The 20,409-nt window shown below is 40.5% G+C and overlaps 1 protein-coding gene across 1 annotated transcript in view; it reads left to right on the top strand.

Annotated features, from left to right (window-relative positions):
* Nucleotides 1–20,409, top strand: part of LOC143657131 (uncharacterized) — a 145,748-nt gene that overhangs the window by 11,681 nt on the left and 113,658 nt on the right. Inside the window, exons 4-5 of the mRNA XM_077129172.1 lie at nt 10,217–10,275; nt 12,637–12,787. Coding sequence (XP_076985287.1) covers nt 10,217–10,275; nt 12,637–12,787 — 210 coding nt within the window. The remainder of the gene's footprint in view (nt 1–10,216; nt 10,276–12,636; nt 12,788–20,409) is intronic.

Below are 20,409 nucleotides of genomic sequence, written 5' to 3'. Positions count from 1 at the left end.
AAAATCAATGTGTTTAATAATAAAAAATGAAGATTTTGCAACTTCATATTTTATACTTTTAAGGAAGTTATGCTCTCCTACTCCTAAAATGATGTCCAGAATCCCCTGCTGTGGAGGGTACTGTGAAATATCTAATGCTATGTGTTCATCTTATATACACAGAGATGTGAAGTTAAGGTTTGACATCTCTTTTGTTTTGTCATATACTATTAACATTTAAATAGCTAATAATCCGCCTTGGCTGTCTTCTGAGAAATTAGTTAGTATTCTAGTTTATACAAAGAACTGAAGTTAATTGTCTGGTGAAGACCTTCTACTATCTATCTAAGATAATAGGCAGAGAGCTATAAGAAATGCAAAAGGAAAAAACAGACAGTTATTCCAGTGTATGAAGTTCCGTAAGCAAAGTACAAAAACAGTGCTTAGAAATCAAAAGAAAGGAAAGTAATTGTACTGGTGGAGTCAGGGAAGGCCTTAAATATTTAGCAAATAAGCAAGGGGGTTTTGAAGTATGGATAGAAGTTTAACATGTTAGAAAAGGAATTCCAGTTGGTGGAAATAGCATGAGCACAGTCATAGAGGTAGGATGTTTGGGTTTTGTTAAGGGAATGATGAGTTATCCGATGTCATTGAATATATTAGTGAAGATTCTTTGGTTGCAAGTCATGGAAACAACTTCAAAAGAAGATATATTGTGTTCACTTACTTCAAAATTTGTTCAGACTTCATCCAGCAACTCAATCCATATGACATTTGCACCCAGTCCCTTTGTATTCCTTGGCTTTGTTTCTAAAAGAGCAAGAATTCTTGTCCAGATTTCATACTGTGTTTGGTTATAGGAAACCTGTAGATGTGTCTCCTTAAGCAAACTTTTCCGAAGATTTCCTAAACTTTGTTTTCTGTTTTTGTTTTGTTTTTCCTGAGATCCTTAATGAGGAATGTAATATAGAAATGGAAGTCAAAGGACTTAGGTCTGAGTCATGGCTTGCCCCTTTTCAACTGAGTAGGTTTGGTTAAGTTACATAGTCAAAGTTCCACATCTGCAAAATGGGTATGTATTTGCCCTCCCTACTTTGAAATATTATGTGTTGGGAAATAAATGAAGAAAGTATATAGAAGTGCTTTGAAACTTATAAAGTGTGATGCACGTGGTTAAAAGATTTATTTTAACTACAGCTTTATTGAGTGAATTGGGCAGCATCTCATCCAAAAAGTAGAAGGGAGCTCCAGTAAGGAGGTGGAAAGGGGACACTTTTAAAAGGTGAACATGACAACTAGCATGGAAATTTTCTTATTGGCAGATGTTAAATTTGTAGTTTACATAGGGGGATCTTACAGAGATTTACACTAGTTACTAAGGTATGTCCCATCTGATAAATGCTCTCTCCTGGACTGAAACAGATTGATCACTAGGTGTTGCTTATCTGTAGGGTGTAACTGTTGTTCTATTCTGTCAGAAAGTTGCTGCAGCTCTATTATTTTTGTCTTCTGGAAAACCCTCTCTCGAAAAGGGGTCTGTCCTGGCAACGCCCACTGCAGGCAGACATTTGATTTTACTTAACAACATGTAAGATAGAGTTAGTAAAAGTAATATTAATAATATGGCTATTTGATGCATCCAAACCTATCCTAAAATGATCAGACCTTTTTGGCATGTGTTTTTGCTCTTCTTTTAAAACAGTCCCATGTCATTCATTGCCACCATCATCATCACCACTAATCAGAATGTTTATTATGTACTTACTCCATGCGTACCATCACATTGCATGCAGTATCTCATTTATTCCTCCCAGCAGTCAATTTTATGGATGTTCCTGAGCTCAGAGACGTGAAGATCTTTTCCAAGATCACACAGCTACTAAGAGGCAGAGCCAGTGTCCAAACCTAGGGTCCGATAAAAGAACTCTTGCTTTGAATCCCTACAATCACTTCCTTTCTAAACAACTGTTCTTCAGTCCTGTAAATCTTCAAATACCACATTTCTTAACAGTTCTTGCCCATATCCATATCACAATAGCTTTAAATTCTTTCATTTCCTACAAAATTCTGTTCAGATTTCCAGTTGCTCTGAATGTCATCCCTAGAATGTGACTGTGAACTTTTTTTTTTTTTTTTTTTTTTTTTTTTAAGGAAAGACAGAGAGAAGGAAGGAAGGATAGAAGGAAGGAAGGAAGGAAGAAAGGGAAACATTTTTAAACATTTTCTTGTTTTTATTGTATTCTGTTTCTCCGTTTTTGTTACATGGGCTGGGGCCGGGAATCGAACCGAGGTCCTCCGGCATAGCAGGCAAGCACTTTGCCCGCTGAGCCACCGCGGCCCGCCCGTGACTGTGAACTTTTGGTTGACTGTATTTCACCGTGAAGACATCTGCATGTTTTTTGATGCTGGTGTTTCCCAACTGCGCAAACCAGAAACCTGAGGTCATCCCTGTCTCCTACCTCTGCCTCATCATCTATGTCTTTGTTCTAACTCCAGATCCCTGGCAGTTTTTACCTCTAAATATTGTTGTTGTTTGAATCTAGCTTCTTTTCTTCATCCTAATCTCTTGTTACCATCAACTTTCCCCTGGAGGTATAACCTCCTATCTTGTCCCTTCTTAAGCACTCTATTCTCACTTGGGTCTGTTCTCCACACTGTCAGAATGATCTTTTCCAGACAGCTTAGGTCACTCTGCAATGGATTGCTATTGCCCTTTGGGGAAAGATTAACCATAGTAACATATTAATATGGTTCTACCTCTGCCTCTTACCCTCTTTGCTCCAGTCACAGGGTCTTCTTCAGTTCCTCTACTGCAGATCATTCTCTCCCTTCCCTGAAGCGTGGCACTTGCTCCCGGAGCTCCTCCCCACCACCAGCCCTTCACTTACTTGAATGATACACGCTCTTCAGGTCTGAGCTTGAACTATGCCCCCACTCTCAGACTGGAGCTGGCCTACTTGCCCTTTGGCTCCAAGGCACCCTGGTTTTCTCCTTTAAGGAACTTATATGAAAGTTGATTAAGTATTATGTAAGGAGGGTTCATTAGGCAGGACCAAAGCTGTCCAGCACGCGATGGTATTAAAATGCTCAAAAATATTTATTGAATAAATAAGTAAATAAATGTGGAGGTAAATGAAAAGTTTGTTGGAACCTATCCTCATTTTTAGTGGCTTGCTATACATCTATCACCTATCTGTCTGTCTTTCTATCTATCTATCTATGTATCTAACTATCTAACCTATTTATCCGTCATCTATCTAATCTAATCTAATCCATCTATCATCTATCGATCTTATCTGTATCTATCTGTCATCTATACATCTATCTATTTTATCTATCATCTAGTTATCTAATCTGTCAATTATCTATGAGATATATGAATTCTATATGTATAATAATTCAACTTTGCTAGATTTAAGAGTTGAGTTGGGTTCTTTTGAGAGAATAGTCCTATAAGTATGTTTTTCTCTTTTAAGCACTGCTTTCTTCTAAAGCCATTTTAGCTAAGAATTTTCTAAAATATATTAGAAAGCCTTCTACCATATCAAAATATGCTGGTCTTAGTTAGTATTTTACAAATCTGCATTATGAATATTCATGATCCAAAGTTGTGGGGTTTTTTCCTATCATCATCACTGCATCTTTGCAGCTGTCTTAATGTCTGTTTTCTAAAATCCTTCTCCTTCCAATCTGCTTTAAATTTAGAAATTAATTGAACATACTTGTTAATCTTACATGTTAAACGAGAGTTAATCGGGCTTTGAATGAAAGCCCGAGGAGCAGAGTGCTGGATGACGCAGTGTCGTGTAAGCGCGTTCCATCCATGCTCTGGTCTGGCTTCTGAATGTGCTGGAGTAGACACCCACCTGATCGCCAGGGGAGAGGGATGTTACTGTATATGCTTGTGTGTTTAAGACCTAAAATATTTAAAATGGAACACAAAACACTCGATAAATTGGTGTGAACAGAAACCAAGCATGAAGTTGTACCAAGTAATTTTCCTTCCTTACTTATAGAGTTAGAGCTTTAAGAGACAATTTGTTTATAGTTAGGAAGGGAGAAGTAGAAAAAAAATCTTATTAATATGTCCAATTAGCACAACTGTTCATGTGACTGTGCCCTGGTATTCTCTACTTTTGAGGCACAATTTAAAATTATTTCAGCAAAATAGGATGATAGAAGTTTACTTTCCTCCCTGCTAGGAATCCTGTGCTGGCTGTCACTTGACACCCTGCTGCATCTTTTTGGTGCAGTTTGAGGCTGGATGGAGGAGGCTGTGTGGAGGAGAACTTCATTCCAGTTAGGGCTCTGCAGGAACCCTCAACAGCTAGAGTGGGTTAGACTGATCTGACTTGCTAGCAGGTGTCCTTCCTTCCTAGCTTCTCCAAGATTCTCCCGAACCTGTGTCATTGGCTGAAGTGGATGGCCTTTCTACAGAGGTGAACGCCAACTACTCATAGCATAGTTGCCACTATGAGTAGTGGCATTCCCTGGTTAGAACGTGAATTAAGCACATTCTAGCAAAAGCCACTAAGTACAAAGCTCCAGCGTCTACCTTGACTCCTTGATTCCTTGCCACCTCTGGGCGAGTCAATGGGATGCCATCTTCAGAATGGCAACTTCCCCTCAGTCTCCTCTGCTTGGTATCTTTAGGTAATGTCTGTCTTTTCTCACTTCAGGGCACAACCAACCTGGACATGACTTAAAGAAAGCACATAACAAATTTACGTGCCACAAGCAGGCACTGCCTTAGGCACTGGGATACAGCAGTGAACAAACACACAAACCCTCCCCCCTGCCCTTCATGGAGCTTCCATTCCCTATAGGGGAGATGGAAAATGAAATGGACAAAAACAAATAAATAAGCCATAAAATGTTTAAGGTTTTACGGTGGCGATAGAAATTTTGCAGGAAAATAAATCAGCCAAATGGGAAAGGCTGGGTTGGGATTGCAACTTTAAAGATGGTGGCCAGGGGCATCTTGTTGAACCGATAATTGAATAAAGACCTCATGGGAAAAGCTAGGGAAGGACTTTGTGAACAGCAACTGGCCAGTGCAAGGGCCCTAACTGGGAGCCTTCGTGGTGTGTGTTTTTTGTTTTCTCTGGGAATTGAACCCGGGTCTCTATCATGGCACGTGATAACTCTGCCACTGAGCCACAGTTGCTCGCCCCTTCTTGGTATTTTTAAAAAATATCTTTTCAGGACAATTTTGTGTGTGTATGTGCATGTGCACACACAGACATATTCTTAGCAAATTAACACAAATACTATCTACTACTTTCTTACTTAGACATGTCCATGTCTCAGTCTTTCTTCCATATCAACAAACAGGTCTACCTTATTTTATCCCATGCTTTGTATTCCACATGGTATGTGTGCCCTGAGTGTTTAGGCAGTTCCCCACTGGTGTACTTTTAGGTTGTGGCTAGTCTCATAGCCCTGGCCAGAAAGTGAAGAGACATTTATTTTCCTTGCCACGCTTCTGCTCTCCTCTCCAGTCTCGCAGCTTTGCCACACAGTTGTGTCTTGGCTTCTCTCTTACCAACACCTGTGCCCTACCTGCTTTTATCTTCCCTCTAGCCCTGAGTTCTAGAAGGAACTGTCCACACTTATTCCCACGTTTGAGTCTTCAATACAATGTCAGACTGTTGCTGACTGATGTCCTATGTTTGCTCACTGATCTGGACGTGGAAGGAAATCCACGTAAGAGGATTCAGAAATGCATCATACTGGGCATGTCACTGACACTTTTGCTGTCACTTACTGACATTCTCTTGCTTCATTTCTTCCAAAGTTTGCATTTGATTCTGAAGCAAACTCAGCTGGAATCTGAATGGACCTCAGCAGCACTGAGTGTGAACGTGACAGTCTCATTCTGGCCTCTAGTGGACGATGCTATCACAACATGCTGCTTACCCACGTTGGCAATCCCTGTTGCAAACAAGCTGTGGCAGTGTGAGCCATTCAATGGCTGTGTACAGACAGATCCATTCCTGTAGTTAAAAATATGTAATTCTGTGGAACAGATCTCTAGTAGGAAAATGAAATTGACACATGTCAAATACTTTTTTGAAAGTCAAAGATTTCTTTTTTGATAACTTCTCAGCCTCCAGCTTCCAGATGTGCAATCCATTTTGTCTCCCTACCTAAAATCCTGCCAGATTTTTGAGGAGCATTGTATCTTATTTTGTTTGTGGGAAGCCTTGGAAATACTTGTGAAATAGCAACTAATAACAAAGGTAATTTGGGACAGAAGGCTTTCATTGCTTAAAACAGTCATTTGACATTTGTGACACATATATCTGTAAGCAGAGGTATCTTTTGGAACAATTCTCTTGCTTCTTTCATTGTCAAAATATTTTTAAGGATTTTATTCATTGTATAGTAAAGTATTGTTTCTAAAAAGAAGACACCATAGGTGAACATTTTACCCCTTTCCCAATCTATTTTTAACTTTTAAAATTCAGTGGTAACTGAAAGATATGCATTCTGCATTTTGCCACCCTTTTTGGCTTTGTCTTCTTCATCCCTGCTGTTCAGGATCCTGTGATACCCCAAGCATGGGGAGCTGAAATGTCCTCTGTGGAGGGGCATGCTGAGACTAGAACACAGTCTTGTTTCCCAGGCCTATTAAGTGGGGCTCATACTGCCTGAAATGCTGTTGACCTTAGGCAAATGGTCTGTGGTAAGTGCTAGGAGGGACCCAGAGGTCGTCCATCATCCCAGGAATTGGCTTCTTGAACAAAAACCTTTCCCGCTGTCTCCGTGTGGTGCCACATTAGTTGGGCCAGTGGGTTAAGGAAATGGGGCTGTTCTCTGGGGTCTGCCATCTGGGCAGCTGGCATGGTGGTCTGTCCATATTTAAGGACACAGAGTGTGAAAGTGAAAAGCATTGAATTATGCACAAGGAAAGGGGCAGAACTGTTGACATTGCATTTTTTAGGCAGTAGAAAGGAATGAGGTCTGTTGAGTTGTCGTTAATGTTATAAGCCATAGAATCCAAGTGCCTCTCATGGTGCGTAAATTATGTGTCTTCAGGCAATTCTATTAAGAAATCTTATAAAGACTCTTGATGTTATATACATGAACTGTGATTACTCAAGTGTACAAATAATATGGTCCAAAGAGTCAGCAAGAAGTCATTTTTTCTGGAAGCATCTTTTAGACCAGTGCACAATAGCCATTATTTGTTCACCAATGGGAAAATTTTAAAGGGGAGAGGAGATCTTACAGTGCTGATGATGAAGTTAAGGAGATATCCAAAAGAACTTCCAAAAGTCGATTATCTCTGACATGCAAGCTTAAAACACCCGCCACTGTCAAGCAATCACTTTGTTTCTCTGCACTTTTATTGCCATAGATTTCAAAACATTTCAAGAACAAGCACAGCTGAAGCAGAAGAGAGACCTTCCACTGAGATTTATCCCACAGCTTTTGCTGTTGGTAGGAGGCCAAGGAATTAATAAAGTGGTCAGATCTGTCAGGCGGACAGAAAGGAAGAAAGAACAGTTGCTTATGCCAGACCAAATTAAAATTTAAAAACCTGGAGGAACAGATAAGCAGGGATGAAGAAAGGGAAACTAGGTCCGTGTTTCTCAAACTTATAGCATGATCAAATCATTTTTGGGTGAGCGCTTCTGAAATCTTTGGTTTCAGGAACAATCTTTACACTTTGCTCCCTGAATTACTTATTTCAGAGTCATCAACCGGTGCCAATGGCATTACTTTTTATAATGTGCTTTTGCTTCTCATCTTCTTGCCACCACTTGAGCAGAGTGGATGTGCCAGGCCCAAACCCTAGCAGCACTCTGTGATAACAGATAAACTTGCCCATCAGAACTGCAGCAAGGATTTGTCTTCAGATGAGTCTTTCTGTGGCTCTTGAGGACTGTGTTTACACAACGACAGAGGAGATGTTTCATGAAGTGGTAAAGCAACGCCTGTTCTCAGTGAGTTCCAGAAGTGGAAGGGACCGGTGTTCATGCAGCTTGTACCTTGGCTTCTGCCATTGGCTATTTTGTTCAGTCCTTTTAGTGACAAGGATCACAGCTCCTTCTTCCTGTTTAGGGAACCTTGGGCTCTTCATTAAAGGAACAGAACTAGATCATTTTTTATCATTTCAAGGTTTTGAGTAAAGATGGAATTGATCTGACGGCATTGAATTTCCAGGTCTGCAGTTAACGTCTTGCCTTCTGAGTTACTATAAAGATTGATTTGCACATATCACAGCCAGAGTTCTAGGGAGGCAATAATTAACACTTCTTTCTTCCCCTCCCAGTTATGGCACTGCAGGAATCTGACAGAGAGAGATTACAATGTCAGCTTTTTTTTTTTTTTTTTTAATAGCAGCAGCATAGCTGTGGTTACGGGCTCAAATTGGTATCACACTTATGAGACACTAGGAGGTTTTAATCTAATATCATGTTTTAATAGCTTTATGGAAAGGTACAAAGACACAGAATCTTCATCATATCATGACATCTAGCAGCTACACAAGAATCAGTTCTTTTCCCTCGTCCCACAGAGGAGGTGTTTTCTGGCTACCATGGACGAGACCTTTGGTGTGCATGGGTCACCTTGGCACAGAAGAGCTGCGGCTCATTTTCCCCATCAATCTTGCATGTCACCCTGGTCTTACAGGCCAAAGGCCCATGTGCCAACCTACCGCTTCCCCAACACAGGTGCAGAGTCACTCATTTATCTGAATTCTGTTGTCTAAGGAAACCGCTCTGAGAGAGACCAGGGAATTGTGGGGGCTGATGATAACTCTTTACTTACTGTTACTAAGATACAATGTCTCCAGTCGAACTCCTGACCCCTCGCCCCACCCCAGCCTGCTCCTTTGGCAGTCTTCCCCAGTGCTGTCAAATCTGACATCCTCTGCCAGGCACGCAGGACAGCATCTTGGAGTAACCCGTGGCTCCTCCTTTCTTTCACTGTGTCTACTGCTGCCACACTGGTTTAAGACACCATCATCTCTTCTTGGATTATTTCAACAGCCTTTCAGCTGGTCTTCCTGCTTTTCGACCATGCCCCCTGCATTCCCACTGCCCACTGCCCCCATCCATAGGCTATTTACACATGGCAGCAATAGTGAAAAAAAAAAAAAAAGAAAAGAAATATGTTATTCCTCTGCTCCAAGCCATCCAGTGACTTCCCCTTCCAGAAGTTAAAGCCAAATCCATGCAGTAGCTTAAAGGACCTTACTCCTTATCACCTTTCTGTCGGCCTCCCCTGTACTCCCTCTCTCTGACTGGCTCTCTCTAGCCTCTTTATAGTGTTTCTAACCCCTCTGTCCACTGAAAGCCCATGCTTTTTTCTGGAGCCTGTTTTGGTTTGCTGAAGCTGCTAGAATGAATGTAATGTATCAGAAATGGAATAGCTTTTATAAAGGGAATTTATTACATTAGAAATTTATAGTTCTAAGGCCATAAAAATTGTCCAAACTAAGGCACCCAGAAAAAGATACCTTGACTCAAGAAAGGCCAATGTCTGTTACATGGGAAGGCATATGGCTGGTATATGCTGGTCCTTGTTCATGGTTCCATTGCTTTCAGCCAGTTGAAGCCAGTGGCTTCCTCTCCAAATGTTTGTGGGCGTTCACTTACTCCACCGGGACACAGCTCTGAGTTTTGGCTGGCTCAGCAGCTCATGGGAAGGTACGTGGTGATGTGTGTTGGGCCCTGCCCATGTCTAGGCATCTGCTCTCTCTGTCAGCACCCCAAGCATCTCCAAACATCTATGTCTCTGCCAGCCCTAAAGCAACTGTTCTCCAAGCTTCTGCATCTGAGATTTCTCCAAATGATTTCCCCTTTTAAAGAACTCTAGTAAACTAATCAAGACCCACCTTGAACGGGTAGAGTCACATCTCCATCTACCAAAAGGTCACACCCACAATTGAGTGTGTAACATCTCCATGGAAACAACTTAATCAAACAATCCCACCCTACAAAATTAAATGAGCATTAAAGAACCTGGCATTTCTGGAGTACACAACAGTTTCAAATTGGCACAGAGCCCTTGTTAGCAAATTGTTTTTCCTGGTGATTGAAAGTTTGAAATCCACTGACTTAGCACAAATTCCTAGGACAGCTTTTCCCTTCTTTGAATTAAATGTGGTTATTTATGGTCTCATTGGAGCTGCAGGGATATTTCCTTATTAGACTTGAGGGATATGTGGCTGTTTGGTTTCCTCTGATTGGATTTATGTGCTAAATTTCTTCTCTTTTTCTAGGATCTGTGGTGAAATTCTTTTGTAAGAATGTGCCTCAAGATGTGAAGAGAGAAACTGAGGTACCCAGGCCATGTACTGCATGAATAATCAACATCATGATCTCATTGTTATTTTTAAAAATTTGGAATAGTCCCTGTGTTTTCAAGGGAGGGTGCTTTCTTGAGTAGGAAAAGCATTTGTTAACTGCACAGGTATGGGACATGGTAGATGGAAGAGGCTGATAAAGTTCTGAGATGCAGTTTTTACTCAAGCCAGGTTAGAATTTCAGGGCTTTTTTAAAATTTGTTTTGTTTTTTGTGCTTTTTTTTGCATGGGCAGCACTGGGAATTGAACCCGGGTCTCTGGCATGGTAGACGAGAAATCTGCCACTGAGCCACCGTCGTACCAGCCTGTTATTTTTCAAATCCCAGCTAGGGTTGCTTTAATAGCATTGTGGCAATTAGAGTGAAAATCTCTTTAAAGTGGATTATTTGTAATTATGGATATAAACAAATGCTCTAAGGCAGGTGGGAATCTTGGCAAACAGCCATGCCTTTTCCAGGTGTTTCAGCTCTCTTATATCAATACTCTTGGTTTTATAAATTCTAATATGCAATATTAACATCATTAAGCACCAAAATAAAAAGCAAAACATTCACAAAGTAAAGATATTGCAAGTTGTGAAGTTCATAATGCTAAGTAAAATGAAAGGCTAAAAATATCCAGCTGAATCCTCAAAGATCTGAAATATCACATAAGTTCACAAAGAACGGATGTTTTGGTGTGTGTCTGTGTGTGTGTAGATAGATGCCCATCGATGTAGAAATAAATGGATAACGTACAGATGATTTTTTTCTGATGAACACATTTTAACATAGTTTCGATATTAAAAATACAGTGTTTTTTTCCCCCACTGTTTCAAGGAGCATGTTTTCTATGAGGCTTATACTGTGCATGTATTTGAGATGCAAATACTTCATGTAACGGGGATAACAAATTAAAATATGGGACCCTTTGCAGTCTTTCTGGCTTCTTGACTCCTAGAAGCTTGTGCAGATGACTAGAATACTGTGTGAAAAGTTCTGCAGAAATGAAGAAATAGGCCACTGAGATTTTATAACTGAAAGGGATGAAACTTCTAAGAGCAGGACATAATTTATCCAGAAAGGCAGGGAAGTGGGAATGGGTGGGGAGAACATTTTGGGGAAGTTTAAAGAGAGCAGAAAGCCTGGTCTCAGGGACTGCTTCACAGTTGTAAGGAGGATTGAAAGAAAGTTAGATGGGGAAGCAGGTATTGAGGAAGTTTTACTGGAATTTGATCCCCCTTTGGTATGTTTAGAAAAAAACCCCAATAAATATTTGCATTGCTTCTTAAATTATTTTTGATGGTTGAATTGAGGTTTAGTTGAATGAGTTTCTCAGGATAGACTTTAGAAGACGCACAGGCACTTTTTTTTTTTTTTTCACATAACCTTGCAGAATCCTGGATTGAAGGTGAGCATCCCAGATTTATCCTAGAATTGAGATGAGAACAAATTTGTCACATAGATTCCTATCTATGGAATTTATAAGATTATGGAGTGAGCAACAAGACATGAAATATGATCGTTTTCAGAGTTACGTGGAAAGTCGGAAGGGTGCCATGCTGAAATTGAGATGATAACTTTTTAGAGAATACGTGGGTTTAGGACTAGATGCTCCAGGAAGGAGTTCAGAAACGGGAACATTTGAAAAACTTTCTAATAAAAGTGACATGTGGGAATTGGACTTTTAAAATAATAATCTTTCTTCTTATTTTTTTAGAACCACTTTAGATTTACAGAAAAAGTGATAAAATAGTTCAGAGAATTCCTGTATACCTCACACCAAGTTTGGGTATTAGATTTTAACTCAACCCCAATAGTAACCCAGCTTTTCAAGAAGCTGGAGACATTCAGAGGAGGGGCAAGAGGCTGGGGACAAAGACACTTTGAGCAGTTCAGGGCTTCTTTCCGGCACCAGTAGCTGAAGCCACGGTCCCCAAGCCATCGCTTGGAGGTTACAGCCGAACAGAGAACCATGGAAGTGGGGGGAGCATTCTCGCTGCTGGTCTTCAGTGTGGTCTTTGGCCAGAAATCCGAGCAGTAGACATGGGCCGTGGCTGACTGTTGGCAATGAAATGCCATAGGGTAGAGGACCACAGAGAGATTTAAAAATCTTCAGTTGGTTTTCTCTGCTGATGTTGCTCCTTTTGGTTTCCAAACCTTGGCCCTATGTGGGCCCTGTGTTGTGGGTGAGCTGGGCTGGAGCAAACAGGCAGAGAGGAATGAGATGCCTGGTCCGTGTTGCAATATACACTTTGGGCAAATGCAGTGCGTTCGATCATTTTTATTTTTAAGGTGTGTGACCTTTCCTCTCTGTGCTACCCTTTCAGTTATGCATTGTGTCTTGTTCCATTCCAGGAACGCGAAAGAGATGCTGTTTTCTCAAGATGGCTACTGCTGCCTGATGAAATCTGGATTTGCATATTGTCCCTTCTGCCGCACAAAGAGCTTGCTCGGGTGGCGCAAGTCTGCCACCGGTTCCACCGGCTTGTGAGTGACAAAAGCCTCTGTAAGCAGACGAAATGATATAGGAAATGAATGGGCCATAATCGGGAAGAAAATGTGCATATGGCTTCATCAAGTTCGCTTTCTGATTTTCCATTGTCTCAGGGAAGTCCTTTGGACAGTGCATTGCATTTTCCTGGCCATTATCGTGTTGGGCTGGCGCAATCCTGCCATTTATCCATTTCTTTGTCCATCTGTCCCATCTATGTATTAGATACTTTGAGGATAAGGAGAAGAATGAGACATTGGTCCCACCTTTAAAGCACTTTGATGGCAGCAAGGAGACAGATCTATGTTCACCTGAGACACAGTAATGACAATATTCATGGTCATTATAATCAGTTATTGAGTTCCTGCAATGTGCTAGGAATTGTACTATTTTATGCATCTTACCTCTTTTATTTCTCAAATAATAATATGAATCAGAACTATGTCCATCCCCATCTTGCAGATGAAGGAAGTTAGTTTTGGAGAGACTAAATAATGGAATTAAAGTCTCCTGGCTAGTACATGACAAGGTCTGTTGCTGAGCTCTGGTCAATCTTATGCCTTATTGCTTACACAGGTGGAAATTAAAGTATTGGGTAGCTATGGAAGGAGAGAGTAATCCAGGAGGAGGTAGCATTTGTACCAAATTTTGAAGAATGAGTAGTGTTTTGAAAGGTGGAGAAATGGAAGGCAGAGAGACAAAAGTTATTGTGAAAAGGCTGAGTAGCATGAAGAAAGCAGAGAAGCACTGTATCAGTTAGGGATTACATTTGACTGCTGGTCACTGAGACCTGAAGTAACAGTCGCCTAAACTAGAAAGGGTTCATTTTTTCCTGACATGACATGAGATCCAGAGGTAGGTTACCCAAGATTACTTTAATGGCTCAATGATGTCACCAAGGAGCCAGGTTTCTTCTCCATTTTTGTTTGGCAATCTTTCAGTTCTGGCTTGCGTCTTCAAAGTCACTTCATGACCACAAGATGGCTGCAGCAGCCCCAACCATCATGCCATAGTTCCAGAAAGAAGAAAAACAAGGTAGGCAGGGCAAGGGAACAAGTACCATCTGAGTAAGCCCTATTTAAAGATTTTATTCTTAAAACCTATCTGATGACTCTTTATCTTATTGAACACCCTTATTTATAAGTAGACTTGGAATTACAGATTTTTTGTGTGTGTGAGTATATTTTCTTCCTCAAAATATGGGGATACTGTTAGGAAGAAGAGGAGCACAGATATTGGGGAGGTAATTAGTAATACTTGCCACGGTCATGAAGAGTGAGCATACTGCTTATGGAAAGCCATGGTGGGCATGCTGTGGGAAGAGGGCCTTCAGTGCATCACAAAGGTAAGATTTAATCCTCTAGATGACAGAGGACATTTGAAGAGTTTTTAGCAGAGGCGTGATGGTTCAGGAGGATCAACCTTGGAAGTCATGTGAAGTATAAATTAGAGACATCCTGCAACAGGAATCAACAAGTCTGGGTGGCTGTTTGGACGTGGGGGCTGGGGATGTCCAAGATGACTTTGAAGTTTCCAGTCTAAGGGACAGGAGGATGCAGCAGCTTCCCTGTCTTATTGTGGGTCATTCCATAGGTAGAGAAGCAGTGCTCAATAATGGGCTGTGGGCTGGTCCCAGCAGTCTAACTCTCGTACTTCAAAAGCAGGAAGGAGTCAGGTGATTAGTGGAGGAAAGAGGCTCTTGACTTGGATGGGTTTGCTTTCCTGATAGCTTCCTCCTTCCAGTTCACTGTAAGCTTCTCCCCTGGGTGGGAGGGAAATCACAGGATTACTAAAATGAGGTTCTACAAATTTTGATCCATGGGCCAAATTCTGCCGTTGCCTATATTGGTAAATAAAATTTTATTGGAACAAAGCCACACCCATTCATTTACATATTGCCTTGGATACATCAGCAGAGCTGACTAGTTGCAGTAGAGACTGTACAGTGGGCAAAGCTCAAAAGATTTACTATCTGGCCCTTACCACTTGCCTAAAACTTTAGACTCTACCTGAGGGCTCTTCTTCCAGGTTAATTTCTATAGAAGGAATCTTTTGCTCCCAGGCCTGAGATTAAGAGGCATAATTAAGACTTCTTATAATATTTAAGCTTTCTGGAACAAGTTTTTAAAGATTAACACATCAAACAAAAGAGAAAAATGAAATAAAACTTTGTTCCAGTCATGTACTCACCCAAATGGTTATCCAAATTATGTGGCCATAGAAGCTTATCAGAAATTAATTCCAAACCCCTGACAAGGCTTTTTTTTCATGTTTCACATTTGATATATATTTGTTATTGCAACCGCAAGTGTGAACATAAATGCAAGTTTTCCTCCAGCAGAGCAAATAAATAAAAGCAAAATTCATAGTTGTTTGCGGCTCACTTTAATTAAAGGTCTTTTTAAGCTTATGATTTTTAGGTGTCATTGTACATTTCAACACTGGGACAAATGTTAAGATGGATGGAGGCAACAACTCTTCTGTGTAAATAATTCTTTTGGGAGACCTTCATTGTGCAAATGATTGCTAGGGCAGTCCCTTATCACTGTAGCTTCCCATTCACTAAATTGAGAGGGGTCAAAAACAATCATCAGATGTCAATCCGATACCCCCTGAGTTTGTGGATGACCATGGCTGGGCATGGGCAAACACCCCCAACTGGAACCTCAGATTTGCTGCTGTTCTGGACCCATCAGTAGCACAGTGGAGGGAAATATTATAGAGGAATGGCCGAAGGTTTTCCAGTTCACCAGTTCTTCTAGACACTCTCAAATCTGCCTTTGGGGTATGCTTAAACCTTCATGAGCTCCTTGTCTCCCTGCCAGGCTGGAATTCCATCTGGTCTGTGGCCACCAGCTCCTTATTAAAGAACAGCGCTAAGAGACGTATAGTTTATTGTAGGGAATAGCACAGCCTATATTACACAGCTCTCACCCAAGGAGTCCAAAGTGAGTTTTCTTTCCTCTCATGGCACTGAACTGTGTGACTGTGCTTCTGCTGAAAGCAGGGGACCACATTGGGTGTCCGCCTCTAACACATGTAAGGGGCTTTGAGTTTATTCATTCTGTGGGTCAAGCACAGTGCTGGCTCAGGTAGGCTTTCCTTTCCTTGTTTTCTAGTTGTGTCATTTTTTGTTCCTATTTAAGTTATTTTGATCTCACTCTGTTTATAGGCTCTTATAGATGGCCTGAACTTGTTTTGGGATTAAGGCTTTGTAGAGAGCATGGGTTCTTGAGCATGCATCAGAGTCACTGGAGTGCCTATTAAAGCACAGATTCCTGCCCCACCCCGCTTTAGTTTCTGATTCGGTAGGTCAGTAGTGGAGCCTAAGACTTTGCATTTCTAACAGTTCCCAAGAGAAAATGATGTTACTGGTCCAAGGACTACACTTTGAGAACCATTGGCATAAAGAAATTAAACTAAAATGTGGACTATTTATATTAGTGTATTGGTGCAACCTGCCAATCATGCAGTTTTTGTTTTTAAATGATTCTTATCAGGCAGCTGGCACTGAATCAAACCTTGTGGGGAGATGGGCACCTTGTCCTGAGGGAATTTTCTGATTTTGGCTGCAGAGGTAAGAGATAAATTTGAATCAGAGAAAAGACAATGTCTAGCAACAGAGAAATCAATGATGGGAAAATTCATGGTGAGTTTGGGCCTTTAGGAAGGAAGGAACTCAGAGGGAAAATAGGGCTTGAACTGGTGTTTGAAGTGAGGATGCGGGTTGAATGGTGAAATAAAGGATGTTGAGAAGGGGATGTCTCATTAGAGGACAGCTCAGGTGTTGAGGATTGAATTATGTCCTCACAAAAGGCATATTCAGGTCTCAACCCCTGGACCTGTGGGTGCAAACCCATCTGTAAGTAGGATCTTTAAGGATGTTATTAATTAAGGCAGGGCCCACCTGAATGAGGGTGGACCTTAATTCAATATGGTTAAAGTCCTTGTAAGTAAAGGAAATTGGGCATGGAAGAGAAGGCCACGAGGGGGAGCAGGAAGTCAGGGGGAACCTGGAAGAGGAAGGATGGAATGCCAAGGAACACCAGCCAGAACCCTAGTTCTCCGAAACTGTGAGCCAGCAAATTCCCGTTGTTTAAGCTAAAACCAGTTTATGGTATTTGTGATAGCAGACTGGTAAACTAAGGCAATGGGCAAAGGTCCAGAGCTGGAAAAAAGCCCTTATAAACCTACCTATGACTGCAGTGTGCAAAAGACAGAACCTCTGATCCCACAGAGCAGTGCCTACCCCCATATCCGTGGGGGAGAGCAGTCCCACAATCTCGGGCCCACTCCCCACCTTATTTTCTGTTTTATCAGATCCCTCGTTGTTTCCTGACAATATCCAACACTTTCCAGTGCTGGTTCTTTGTCCCCGATGTCTCCTTCACCTGAAAATACATTTTACTGCTTCCACATGGTGCAGCTCAGATGCCACCACTAACTTAATGAAATGCTCCGGGTTCTTCCTTTGGTGAGCACTGGGGAGATCATCATTCCTTCCTGTATTAACTTGGGTCCATGCTTTGCTCACTATCTGTCAATTGTAGTTTTCGCAGCTGTTCCTCTGAGAGCCTCTGATCTCAAAATGTGGCCCCCCAGAGGGCTCAGCAACACTGCAGAACTTGTCAGAAACGCACATCCTTAGAGCCCCAAAGTGCCTACTGCATTACATTCTGAGGCTGGAGCCCAGTAATCTGAGTTCTAATGAGCCCTCCATGTGGTTCTAATAAATGCTGCTCTCTGAGCAAAGCTAATTATTGGAAGTGGCCATCAAAACCCTCCCAGAGGGCCTGCCTCCTCCTCCTGGATGAAATCCCTGCTCTCTAATTACCAAGAGTCTATCTTAAGAGTTGGGATTTTGCATTTATTATAAGATGAACAGTTTCAATTTCCATGGCAGTTTGCTTTAAAACAAAATGAGGATGGTTTCTTCGTAAGTTTAACATTTCACTGATTTTATGATGTGGTAGTAAGGCCCTGACCATTTTTAAAAATGATTATTATTCAACCACAATTACTGAATGCTTTCGAGTGCTGTAACAAATTGGAGAATAACAATGATTTAATAGAAATCAAACTATCTCACAGTAGGAAGAAAAAACCTGCTGATTAATTTGAGTTTTCTAAAAATCATGTCCATTTAAAGTAAACTATATCCATACCTCAAGTCTCCTAATGCCTTGCTTATTAATCCATGTCTAGAAACACTGCAGTGTTCAAGGATTTGCAATATATTGCCTGTTTCTCCAGTGAAGCTGTAATTGCTAGGCTATGCATATAGAGCATATAAGAATGCTTTTCCCAAACAAATGCACACTCATATATATACATGCATGCACAAATGTAATATATAATTAAAACATAAAATATTTAACATTGTGTATATGTGTATATATACCCACACAGATTTCAAATTAAAAAACCCAAGTGATATTTTAAAAATTGATTTTCTGTCTTTTAACATATTGAGGTACAATTCAAAAATAAAATGGCATCCATTTAAAGTGTGCAATTTGATGAGTTTGACAGTTACATTCTTGAAACCACCACAACAGTCAAAATCTAGAATATTTCCATCACCCTCCAAATTTTCCTTGTTTACCTTTGCAGTCTGTCTCTTCCCCCTGGCCTCAGGTAACCATGGATTTGCTCTGTGATACTATGGTTTAGGTTAGCATTCTACATAAATGGAATCATACAGTACATACTTGTCTGTGCTTGACTTCTTTCACTCAGTATTATGATTTTGTGATTCATCCATGTTGTTGCGTATATAAGTGGGCACCTTCTTTTCATTGCTGAATAGTATTCCATGGTATGAATGTACCACATTTGGTTTATCTGTTTACCTGTTGTTGGGCATTTTAGGTTGTGTCCAGGTTTTGGTTTTTGCAAATAATGTTGCAATGGGTGTTCACATACAAGTCGTTGTATTGACATGTTTTTATTTATCATGAGTAAGTATTTATCTTGAAACCAGTGAAGAATGGATCATATGCTATATGTAAAATCATTAACTTTGTTGTTTTAAGTGCCAGACAATTTTCCAGAAGAGCTGTACAGTTTTACATTCTCATCAGCCGTGTGTGCAAGAGTTCTAATTGCTCTACATTCTCACAGACACTTGGAAGTCCTTTTTTATTCTTAGTTTGCTGAACATTTTTTATCATGACTTCATATTGCATTTTGTCCAATGCTTTGTATGTGTCTATTAATATGATAGGACTTTTCTCCTTTATTCTGTTAATATGATGAATTACATTGATTTGTTTCTTGAATTTTAAACCAATCCTACATTTCATTATTAAATGCAGCACCACCATAGTACATTACAACTCTCTACTGAGGTCTTATTTTTTTTTCTTCTTATCTTTCAATTCTAGAATCTTCTTGTTTCTTTATCAAATCTGCTGTATCACATTAAAAATTCTCCAGATCCATTTCAAGATTCTTAAGTTGGATTTTCCTTTCTGGAACCTGGTAACTGTATTTGTTTTATAGTCTCTGTCTCATAATTTGTAGCCCTGGGGGTCTCTTTCTGTTGTCTCTTATTTGTACTGGATTTTGTTTGTGTTATCTTGTCTCTTTATGTCCCTGGTTATTTTTTAATATATATGGAACATATTTTTGAAATATTATTTGTAGGAAATTTTGAGGCCTACAATGGTTTTATACTTTTCCAGCAAGTGCTTCTATTTGATTTTGCTAGGCAAAACTAATAAGGTTTTGGCTTTATCCAATTTTAATGCTGGAGATTTTCTTGTGAGGACTGGTTTACGTTCAGCTTATTCTTGCCCCTAGAGTTCGGCTCAGACTTATGGGTGGTCATCTGGGGTCCTCATCTTGTAAGACCTGGACTCAGCCTTTAATTTTCTCTGTGCCCCCAAAGGATTATGAAAATCACTTGCTAAGCCTCTCAGCTACCTTTGCCATATAGGCATATGACCCTAGGGAAAGAATGGTTTCAAATGCCGGCAGACCATGCTGGATTCCAGCTTTTCCAGGATTTCACTTTTTAGTTGGCTTTTTAACACCTTTAAGATGACTCTTAAAAATGAATTTTGTCTAGCTTTTTCACTTGTCTTCAGTGGGAGGTTTGATTTGAGTTACCCAAGTCAGATGCCTTGTATTCCCTCTGTGATCCCTTTAAAAATGATCCCCAGTTGATATTCCCTCCACAGGTTCTACTTCTGTTCCTCAGATCAAGTATTTTGACCTGTTGGGGGGCAAGTAGTTATTTCCCAAACATAATTCTCTATTTTGCTACCAGAGATGCTTCAGCCAGTACCTCACTCTTTGTATTCAAGGGTGAGCCAGACACTAGTCCATAATGTCCAGCACATCCTAAAAACACATATAAAGGTCCTTGAGGAGTCTCCTTAAATTATTACTCACTAGATTTGAGATAAGGACCAAGTACCACTCCCCCAATTGTTGTCACCCATGTTACTTCAATGCCTCTTTCTAAAGATATTCTCAAGTCCAGCTCTGTCCTCTTCAGCTTCAACTCTTTGATCTTCTGAAGGTAGATGAGTCATTAATGGTTGCAAAACTGGTTTCACAGCTTCTTTTGTAAACATTTGGAGTCCGAATAATTGGCATGTATTTTACTTTGGATGCTGAAGTTGAAGTGT

The sequence above is a fragment of the Tamandua tetradactyla genome, chromosome 2 (assembly GCF_023851605.1).
Source record: "Tamandua tetradactyla isolate mTamTet1 chromosome 2, mTamTet1.pri, whole genome shotgun sequence".
Taxonomy (NCBI): domain Eukaryota; kingdom Metazoa; phylum Chordata; class Mammalia; order Pilosa; family Myrmecophagidae; genus Tamandua; species Tamandua tetradactyla.
Note: the sequence above shows the minus strand (reverse complement) of the source record. Positions and strands in the feature narration are given on the sequence as shown.